The 11,496-nt window shown below is 38.2% G+C and overlaps 1 protein-coding gene across 3 annotated transcripts in view; it reads right to left on the bottom strand.

Moving 5' to 3' along the window:
• Window positions 1-11,496, bottom strand: part of CCDC181 (coiled-coil domain containing 181) — a 28,107-nt gene that overhangs the window by 10,600 nt on the left and 6,011 nt on the right. For all 3 annotated transcript variants that reach the window (XM_049633875.1, XM_049633873.1, XM_049633874.1), the window contains exon 3: window positions 8,540-9,487. In XM_049633875.1, the coding sequence (XP_049489832.1) occupies window positions 8,540-9,487 (948 nt within the window). The remainder of the gene's footprint in view (window positions 1-8,539; window positions 9,488-11,496) is intronic.

Below are 11,496 nucleotides of genomic sequence, written 5' to 3' on the forward strand. Positions count from 1 at the left end.
ACACATTTGTGTGTACAGCAAACATTATTATAGTTCATTCTCAAATGTTATTTTGTATTGTCATCAAGTTTGGCGTTAGCAGATCCTTTTAAGTACTGCTATAAACGAAGCAAACTAAGTCTGCGAGTGACAGTTCAGATATTAGCGGCCAAGCAAGCTAAACTTTATTTAGTATGCATTTTTTCAGATTCCTGCCTGAGCATTCTATAGGTTATAAACCCTTACTAACTTTGTTTTTCACCTTTTTCTGCTAATATGGGCTCCTTATTGAAACACCAGAAATTTCCTTGATAATTTCCTACATAATTCCTATACCATTTCTCAATAGACACCAAGAAAATAGATTCTGACTCCTATTTTGCTCTAAACAAGTTGAATGATTTTGGTAAAGTTAATTAAACTTCTAGACTATAGATTTCTTATCTGTAAAAGGCTCTTTAGGGATTCTTCTAATTGTAAAATTCTATTTACCTGTGATCCTGCTGAAGTTTGGCCTTTATGGTCAGATATTTTCTGGTTCAGCTTAATATCATCAGGTATCCAGTAAAACAGAGAACTGGGGCACTGATTTAAGTCATTTAGAGAAAATTCACCAGTTTTACTACCTGGAGTTTTCATTAATAAAACATAGTTTTATTCAAGAGCTATGAAAAAAAGATCCCAAATGAAGTAAGCATTGCTAAGAGAGTCACTCAGAATGGAGTGGAAAGGGCTTGAGGAAGCAGGACCAATGCAGGTCTCTCCCTGCAGTTCTCAGTTCTCAGAACAACGGGAACTTCTGACTCTTGCCAATTGCAACCAGAACTCCTCCTTCTACTTTGAACTGAAATAGAGATAATGTAACACCTGTTAGCTAAATAGTCAATTGTGTATTAGATAGTTTAAACTCTGCCCCCACCAATCATAATTCTTTCAAAACAAGTTACATGACCTTGTGGGTTTTGTCTTTATAAGCCTGCACTCCCCACTCATAATTCAAAGCACTGTCGATTTTGGTTGACCTGTGTTTCCCGGATTGCAATCCCCAAAACTCCAAATAAACGCTCTGGTTGCTTCACAGCCTCTTCTTCATCAACATTACTGGGCATAGCTGGTAGGATCTCAAGTACCTGACCTCTGTCTCCAGTGTTGCCGTGGATTTGAGTCAGGTACCAAGAGTCCATTGCACTCCTACATACCCTTGGTGGCTTCAAGTCACAGTGATAAATCCTCTTGGTCCTGAACCTCCCATCTTGGTCAAGGTTCAGGCCTTTAATTGGATGTCCTCTGTTGCTTGCTTCTGTCCTCACTCATTTTTGAGGGGAGGATTCCATCTTCACTCATTCTGAATGGAATATTTGGGTTTCAGGTTCTTGGTAAGTACTCAATTATGGGAAATAATTTTTTTTAATTTTTTTTAATGTTTATTATTTTTGAGAGAGAGAGAGAGACAGAGACCAAGCAGGGAAGGGGCAGAAAGAGAGGGAGGCACAGAATCCGAAGTAGGCTTCAGGGTCTGAGCTGTCAGCACAGAGCCCGACGCGGGGCTCGAACTCACAGACCGCGAGATCACGACCTGAGCCGTAGTCGGCTACCCAACCGAGTGAGCCACCCAGGCGCCCTGGGAAATAATTCTTCTAAGGAGCTTCTAATATTAACCCCCCATTGTAACTCCTGCAGTATTTATGTTAAGGAATATGGTCTTTCTTGCTGTGAATTTTTGCCCCATTGGATCAAATTACCCATTGTTACTTCATTGGTCAAAATGGACACTTTGGATGTCCTACAGCTAGTTTACTTGCGTGCACAATTGGAAAAGGCTTATAAAGACAACCAAATGGGATGCCTATTTCAGGTGGTACCTGGGGGGTTTCAAACATAGTCAGGATTTTAAAAATCTCGTCTTTACAAAATGCCATTTCTAAACTAACTGAAGCAAACAGACAACTTTAAAAAGACCCGTCCTCTCTGTCTCAGGCACCGTCTCCTTCCCTTCCTCCTGCTTTGCCTCTGGGCGTGCAACAGCCCTCTTGCACCAAGGACCTGCCTCTGGGGCCATCTTCCTCCTTCCCTCTGTCCCATCTGTGTACCCTCCTCCACTTCCTCATTCCAATTTTCTTGCCAGAATTCCGGGGACAGCTCTATAAGGATCTTCACAGCACACAAATAAAAATCCTTAGTAAAAGACTTTGGTCATCTGAGCAGTTAACTCAGATTAACTTAGCAGGTAACTTGGGTTACCTAACTTACGTTAGGTTAACTAACTAACCTAACGTAAGTTCATCTGCCAGAAACACAATTCGGATCCGCTATTCTTTTGAGAAGAGCTTGAATCATGCCTGAATCACGGTATAAATTTTAAAATGAAACCATAAGGTTTCTGTCTATAGCTACCTATATGTTACATATGTCTATATATGTATGTGACAGTGATGTGACATTTTCTAGCTCTGATGGCACTGTCAAAGTTAATTTATGAAAAAGGTCCATTTAATTGGATTAAAAACAATGAAGTGCTTCCATAAATTAAGTAGTCAAAAAATTCCCAGAAATACAAAAACCACTAACCCAAATCTTTCTCAAGTTCACATGATCTGAGACAATCCTTGATAAATAAATGCTAGTTTAATGGAGAACAAATTGCTGGTTACCAGAGGGGAGGTGAGTGGAGAACTGGGTGACACAGGTGATGGGAGACTGAGGAGTAGACTTGTGATGAGCACTGAATGTTTTATGCAAGTGTTAAATCTCTACACTGTATACCTGAAACTAATATTACACTGTATGGTAACTGGAATTTGAATAAAAACTTTAGTAAGAAAATAAAAGCAAAAAATGCAAGTTTATGTTTGCTGGTTTAGTAAAAACAGGAATGTTTTCAGGGTTATCAGCATCACAATGAGGCAATGGAGATACACAACTTTTTCTACCTGGGTTTACTAATCATAAAAGCTCATGCTATTTCTGTTTCAAAATCTGTCAAGAAAAGAAATAGCTTAAGATGATGATTAGCTGTTTAGTGTTTTAATCCAAGTATAATTACTAAAAGCAAGCAATCTAAGTAAATTTAAAGGAGAACAAAGTTTATGTTGAATTAAACTAGGTAACAAATGTTCATTAACCACCTAAATCATTTCAAAATATATAGCACAACATACTGAAATATTGATTGCTAAACCTAAGTTTATTTAGTTTTGGCTTTTAAATTTTTTTTACAGAAAGACAAAAATATATAATATTTAGGTCTATTTAATAAACAAACCTATGCAAAAAAAATTTAAATGACTAGGAGAGGGATTATACTTCTAGAAACTATGGAATGATGAGGGGCGCCTCGGTGGCTCAGTTGGTTACGTGTCTGACTCTTGATTTCAGCTCAGGTCATGATCTCAGGGTTTGGGAGTTCGAGCTCCTTGTCGGGCCCCGTGCTGGCAGTGTGGAGCCTGCTTGGGATTCTCTTTCTGTCCCTCCCTCGTTCTCTCTCTCTCTCTCAAAATAAATAAACTTAAAAAAAGTGACTTATAAAAATTATGAAATGATGAAACATATTTATAAATGTGCCAGTCCACAATGGTTTCTTAGTTTTCACTAGGAATTAAGATTCTAAGGGTTAAAAATTCTATTTAGTATTTTTGAAAGTAAAACTACTAAAATTCAACAAGGATGTAAGAAAATGACTGTATATGGAAAGTAAGAGAGGGAAAGTAGAGTGTGTGTTTTTGGTAAAAGAAGGTATGGGGAAGAAATGGATTTTGTTGAGGGAAATGAAAGTGATTTTGTCATAAAGCTGATTATTTCAGAAAGAGAAAGAAAAAGAGACAAACTAAAATAGACACAGAAAGTTGTAGAAGGTTCATAGGAAAGAAATCTTGGAAAAGGAATTTCATGTGTAATCAAGCTGGCCAAGGTTAAAATTAATGTATTTAAACTTCAGTTTTGATATCCAAAGTACACTAGTGCAAAATTTTGGTTTTCTCTGTTGAAAGGACAAAATTTTCTCAGATTGTTGGCCTGCCCTTCATAAGAGATTGTACCCAAAGTTTCTTTACTTTTAATGTAATCTGCCTAGGAAACAGAGTCTATGTTTTGTCTTTATCACGTCTTTGATGACTTGGGAAAGCTGAGTCTTCTTCTCTGTTAAGACCAGCTAAGGCTTTTGTAGCTGACTGTAATCTTCTGTATTTGTCCCTGATAATTTAGGTAAATGGATAATGAAGTATTGTTTTATAATTTTCTGTTACCCTATTGGGTCAAGTGTCCAAACATTTTGATGTTTTTTACAAACTCCCCCAAATCAACTTCTAAATGAAGTCTTTTTGATCTGGAAAATTCCGTAGGACCTATTAGGTTTATTTGATATGTTAAATCACATGGGAAGCATTGTCAAATAAGAAATAATATTAAACTTTCTTTATGTAACATCTGTACAGTGTTCCAAATACTGTGTGAAATCCCTAGAAATCTGATTATTTCCTGATACAATGTTATCAGTCATCATTTTAAAATGTATGACAGGGGCGCCTGGGGAGCTCAGTAGGTTAAGCGTCTCACAGTTTGTGAGTTCGAGCCCTGTGTCAGGTTCTGTGCTGACAGTTCAGAGCCTGGAGCCTGCTTCAGATTCTGTGTCTCCTTCTCTCTCTCTCTCTGCCCCTCCCCTGCTTGTGCTCTATCTCTCAAAAATAAATAAACATTAAAAATTTTTTTAAATAAATAAAAAATAAAATGTATGTCATAGGGGCACCTGGGCGGCTAAGTCAATTAAGCATCTGACTCTTGATTTCGGCTCAGGTCATCATGTCATGGTTCTTGAGATTGAGCCCCGTGTCAGGCTTCACCTACCTGCTTATGATTCTCTCTCTCCCTCTCTCTCTGCCTCTCCCTCTCCCATCTCTCTCAACATAAATAAACTTTAAAAAAATAAAAAAATAAAAAATAAAATGTATGTCATAAAAATAAGCAACCCCCACTGCAAATGCCATTATAATGAGAATGATACCCATTATACTTAGCATCTGTCCTCCAGTAGATTAACCTTTTATGAAACCCTCTTGCTGTCTCCCCCAAATGTCATCATTTCAAACTATCATTCTCTAAATCCTGCCTTCTAAACCCTTACCTTCTGATGACAGAGACATCTCTTACCCTCTGGGCCCTTTGAAATATGGCAGTTGAATTTTATCTAGCTGCCACCATCTCAAGGACACAAATATGTTCTAGTAATGGCTTGCATGTTTTCTCACTGTGCAAGAGCTTTTCCTAGTCATGGAACTCTGGCCTCAGTTCCATGGTAAATATTATTGGAGAAAATAAGTCCAAACTGAGGCATACCCTCAGAACCTCACAGTGACTGAGGGAGCTATTTCACAAAACAAATATCATAGGCCATTTGCCACATCTGGCCAATATTACAACATTTTCGTTGCGCATATCATCCCCAATACTCTGCCACTGTAGAACAAACAAATGGAATAATTAAGACCCCCCAACTGGCAAATCTTACTGAGTCTTTCAGTCTGCTTTGGTCTAAAGCCCTCCCCTTCAAATTATTTAACCTCAGATCCACTCTATTTGGTAAACACTAATTATCTCCCTTTGAAATCATTACCAGAACACCTATGAGGATGGCCTACTACTGAAAGGAAATCCACTAATCTATTGCAAAGATCTTATCAAGGTACTTGAAACTAATGCCGAGCTCATACAGCAATCTTTTCGCAGCACACTTCTGGGTGACAAACATCTTCAACATCATGATCTCCCACCTGGACATTTGCTTCCTGGAAATGTCACCCACACAAGGATGCCCTCCAACCTCACTGGGAAGGGCCACATCAAGCATTTGTTAACTAACCCCCAGGCTGCTAAACTTAAAGGTGTTGACCCATGGATTCACAGTTCTTATTTTAAAAAAAAAAAAAAAAGGCATCCTCTCCTGACTGGACATCCCCACCCACAAGAGATCTCAAACTAAAAATATCCAGACCCACTCAAAATCAACAATCTGGGTGAGAAGCAGATGGCACCTGAGGTATACAGACAGCTTTCCCAAGAGTCATGACCAGGCCTGTATATCTCACAAGAGACTCTTCCTAATGCCTCATGGCCATGAAATATTTGGAACAATCCTTGTAGCAGGCACTTTAGCACTAAAGTGCCTCCTATATTTGGCTCTTGCAGACATGCCAAGGCACAAATAACAAGTGTTCCCCAACAGACACTCGTAGCTGCAAGACCCCGCTCTTACAAAAGATTCTTTCAGCTAAGATGTGAAACACACAGCCACCCTCCTTCCATCTGCTCAAATAAAACAGATCCCTGGTTTTCTCCTCTCATGCCCTCTGTACCGGTCAATGAGTCCATAACCAGTTCTAAGCAGAGATGCTTTGCACCCCTACAGGACACATTTTCGTCTGCACTTACAGGGGAGAATCTTGGGCATCTGCTTGCCTAGACAGCTGGAGAATGGCAAAGCAATGCCACCTGGGATATCTAACTTCCCTTTCTTCTGTCCTTAAGTTAATTACTAAAGGATAACCATACAGGAACTAATCATAGAACAAAAAGGAGTCTCCCTGCTAAAAAAAAAAAAAACTGAAAGAAGATAATTATCCAGATGACAACCCCTCCGAATAAAAAGATAACAGTTGGGGGCGTTCCCAAGGCTGTGGTCCCCAGGAGAGAAGAACTTTAGTAAAGGGGCCCAATTTGGGAGGATCTTCAGTTGCTGGCTTGGAATGAATACATGATTGGAAATCTTTCTTGAACCATCAGCAGAATTGCCAGGTTCACTGCCTGAGCTATTAGAGCCAGGGCAAGTCTTAGGATACTCTATCTCATGTTGTCCTCAATCATAGCATAGCATTAGGTTATTTACTTGGGACTCATGGTAGAGTCTGCCATCACTAACACTTCTTGCTGTACGTGGGTAAGTACTTCCCGTCGCTTGGAATTCGAAACTGCTAAGATTTTTAAGCTTGCTAAATCTCTAAGGGGAATCCCATCCTCTAAAACCTCTGGTTGGTTAGATTTCAGAGTCTCAGATATTTTTAGCTGACTCCTGATCAGAATTGGGACCTGGGCTACAAGTTATCTTATCACTGTTTTAATTTGTTCTATACTCATTATTATCCCACTATCAATGCTTTTCACAGCCAATGTTTCAAATCCTGTCAGAACTCAGATAATCTTTGTTCAGAGACTCAAAACCATTCACCAGATGTACCCTTTGACTGAAAGAAAGAGAACCTAATTGACTTCTAGGTCTTATTTCCTCAAACCTCCTTGTTACTCAGATGTGGCTGGAAAACTCTCACCTCGCATGCTTATAGAACACATCAAGTAACCACCACTATGAGATTCCACCCTCCAAGGAACATGAGGAGCCCAGAGCAAGTTGCAGGTTGCCAACCACTCCAATAATGAAATAGGACTACATGATCACAAAAATCTGTCACTGATGTTTTCCTGCCAGAAAGATCTTGATCAGAAGGGGGAAATGTGAAGGAAGATTCAAAACGAAGTGAGCATTGCTAAGACAGTCACTGAAAATAGAGTTGAAAGAACATTGAGGAAGTGGGGCCTATGCATTGTCTCCTATTTCAAGTCTCCTGTTTCAATTCTCAGCCCACCATGATCTTTCGACTTTTGTCAATTGCAACTTGTCAACTGCAACCCTGACCAACCTGGTGAGACACATTCTTGTACTTTGGATGGAAATTGTAACCTGTTGGCTAAACAGCCTATGTGTATTAGCTAGTCAGCTTAAACTCTGCCATCACCAATCATAATTCTTTCAAAACAAGCTATGTAACCTTGTGCTTTTTGCCTTTATAGGCCTGCACTCCCAGCTCACTAGCTCACTATTCAGAGCACACTTTTGATTTAGGTCGACACTCTGCCTCCCGGATTGCAATCCCTAAGACCCCAAATAAATGCTTTGGTTACTTCACAGCCTCTTCTTAATCGACAGCACAAAACCACCATCATCATCACCATCAGCGTCATCGTCATCTTGGATTCCATATGGCATTTTGGAAATACTTTGTTAAGGTTATTAGGCTCTATTCATCTAAAACTAAAATCTCTGAAATCAAGGAAATATAGGCATGGAAGAATATGTGAATACACATACACACATAAGTCAGAGAATTATAATCCAAATCTACCTGCTGCCTCCTAAACCCCAACGAATTTGTGCCTTCGTTTTTCCACAGGACACCTGATTTTCACCTGCTCACATCAAAATTACTTTCAGCAGTCACTTCTCTGAGCCTCATCTTTAAAATGAAAGGATCAGATGATGTCATCACTGAGACCTCTGTCTCTAACACAAGTCATTCATTACTAGGCCCTGTGATCCCTCCAAGAAAGGACCGAGATAATCATGGTGTTTACCCCATAATCTGCATTCTTAATATTTAACCACTTAATCTAACAATAGAAAAGCAAAACAAGCAAGCAAATCTACCCAATACTTTGAGGAACTATTTCAAGTACCACTACATTTATAAAACATGAAAATACATCCCGCTTTCAATATGATGCCCGCTTATGTTCTCACCTCTCTCTTTAGCTTTTCTCTCTTTTGTTCTAGCCGTTTTTGCAGTTCTTTCTGTCGAGAGGAAAGACAATATGTTGAGGTCACTGGAGGTGTATTTGCAGACTGTGTCCTGTGATTAGGTTTCCCATTCCCCTTACTTCGATCTGAGTTGGCAGCAGAACTTGGACGAGTCTTGGGGTTGGCTGGTGGCTGAGGGATATAAGCCAGTGGCTCTTCTGTTGATGAATGAGCAACAGCATGAATCTTTGCTATCGGCTCTTCTTTCTTGACACCATTGACATTTGAGTTGGAAGATCTGGATGACAACTGGTAAGGCTCATTTTCTGTACTATTAGTATTAATGGGGGGCAAAACCCCCTGACTCTCAATGTCTTGTAAATTCAGAAGTTCAAACTTTCCATCTCTCTCGACTAGAATTTTCCTATCCTTGTTCTCTTCACAATTTCCATCAGTTAGTGACACGAGCACATTTTCTTGTCCAAATTCCTTGGAAATACATAACTGTGAGAGTTTTCCAGACATACTACTTTCATTTTCAAGATAATTTTTGTAAGTATCAGTGTCTTCCAGTGGAGGAACTTCCAGATCAACTAATTTGTCTTTGAACTTAAGCTTCCGTTCCCTTTTATCATTCACAGGTTCTTGATTCTGTAGAATCTTGTTGGCTTGTATAATTTTTTCCATAATATATCTCCTTACTTCCTCATCCTCTTCCTCCTCCAGGGCTCTCTGGCTTTCTACTTTGGATTCCTGGAAAGAGTTTTCACTATCTGAATCGGATATAGGATCCAAAGGTTGAATACTTGGTACAGAAATGAAGTCATTTCTTCTTGGTGAAACTTCATCCTTCAAAGATTTGTCAGGATCAGAACTCTGTTCAGTGTGTTCTGTTTCTGTTTCATTGTCTTTTAATTCTTGGTTAATATTCTCTTCATTCCCACAAGCCATCTAAAAAAATATATATAAGGTTCTCTTTTTCAGTAAAAATTGAGACTCTTTGTCCATTTATATGTAGATAATCCAAAATGAAGTTTCATAATCATGCAATATATTTTATGAATGGGAAAATTTACATGCTTCTTATTTACACTGTGCTCATAATATTTGAACTCATATTTATGAGCACCCCAAGGGAAATACATGTGACAATAGCACTTTAGGAAAAATTTAATGCTAAATCTGAATTTGATGTTGCTAGGGGCTATGTTAATATTTTCAAAAATGTTATGCTAATTAATGAAAGGGTAACTACAAACAGTACATTATTATGTTACTATGGTTCCTCTATATAATCTTCCTCACTTTAAATTTTCAGAAGAAAATTTTGTTAAGTGTTTTCTCCTTATAATATTTCTATTCTTCAAAAAACTATCTTTCTCCCCAGGACCATTACAATATCAGCCTTTAGTCGAGTTCTAATCACTCTGAGCTTCTTACAATCTTTTCAGATTATCATTGCTGCCATTTTCTGCAGAATCTATATTCAAATTCCAGTCAATTTTTATCTACGGATGACATTTTCCTTCCTCAACTATCCTCTGAGGCTCCAACAGTCTATGCTAAACACCCTCATAAATTCAGTTTTATATTAAAAAAGCGTAATTCCACATGAACCATAGATCAATATTATCACATCACAAACCCCTGCTCTACACCCGTTTCTAATTAAAGGCTTCTTATCTAACATCTTTTCCACATACATGCATATTCACCAACCAAACAGAAACACTTTTCCCCTACGATATTTTTTTTCTTTTTCTCAGACAATTCTCTCCCTCCTGAAACAATTCTATGGGAATTACTACTTGCTGCTCTCTTCAACCTCGTAAAATCCCCTTCCGCTTTTACATACTTAAAGGTCATCTTTTCTGATAGCCATCTCTTCCTAACCTGCACAGCGTTGCCAGATGTCTGATAAGCAAATAAACCTGGCCCATTAAAATGTCTAACAAACAAGTAAACTAAGATTTCTGCATTGTAATTGTTTTTTTTAAGCCGTAGTTGATTTTCTAGTTCATTCTGACAGTATCTGTTTCCTAGTTATTCTTTGGTTTTCATTTTTTAAAACCCACTGCAAAAGAAGCCAAAGTAACCAAAAAATTCAGTGCAATAAAACTGCCACTTTTCACACCCCCCAGCCCTCATCCCAGTCTCTGTCTCTGTCATCCATTTTTCCTGCCAGCCTCAGAGGAGGAAGTGATTATAATCACCCACAAAAATGAGTAAGATGGATGAGAGCCCTTTGTTTTGAAGCTGCCATTTCCCCAGCACCCACAATAGCCTCGGATACATGGAAGGTGATTATTAATATTTTCTGAAGGAAGTAAGAAATGAAACAATGAAGCATCATCATCACTTCTCTAATTCTAGCACTCTGTGCTTTGGATCTCACACCCCTCCAGTCATGAGACTTTGGTTCAAACTGACCACTCTGGGGTATCTCTGCCTCTACTCAATCTTACTATTTTTCTGTTAAAGATGCATCGAACTCCCACTTAAAGGCCATCTCAGAAAAACCTTTACTTTTCACTCTGTTGCCTTTTTCAAATACTATCCCATTTGTCCTCTCCATTGCATAAGAAAGCAAAATGTAACTAAGAGAAGTTTGTGATGTAAAACTGCCCGTCTTCTTTTTCTCATATTCTTTCCCTTAACCTTAAATCTGACTTCTGTCACAATTACTTAGGTCGTTGTCCCTCTAAAGTCACCTATTCTTATAGCAGTCTTACATCTTTTCTTCATTACCTATTTATTGACGTTAATTTCATACGTATATACATATGAATATATACATATATGAATATATATAAACATGTACCCACACACAAATTACATATAGATACACATACACCATATATATATATATATATATATATATATATATGTATGATATATGTATAGGTGTGTGGTTATATATATATATATATATATATATATATATATATATATACACACAC

Source organism: Panthera uncia, chromosome F1 (genome assembly GCF_023721935.1).
Source record: "Panthera uncia isolate 11264 chromosome F1, Puncia_PCG_1.0, whole genome shotgun sequence".
NCBI lineage: Eukaryota > Metazoa > Chordata > Mammalia > Carnivora > Felidae > Panthera > Panthera uncia.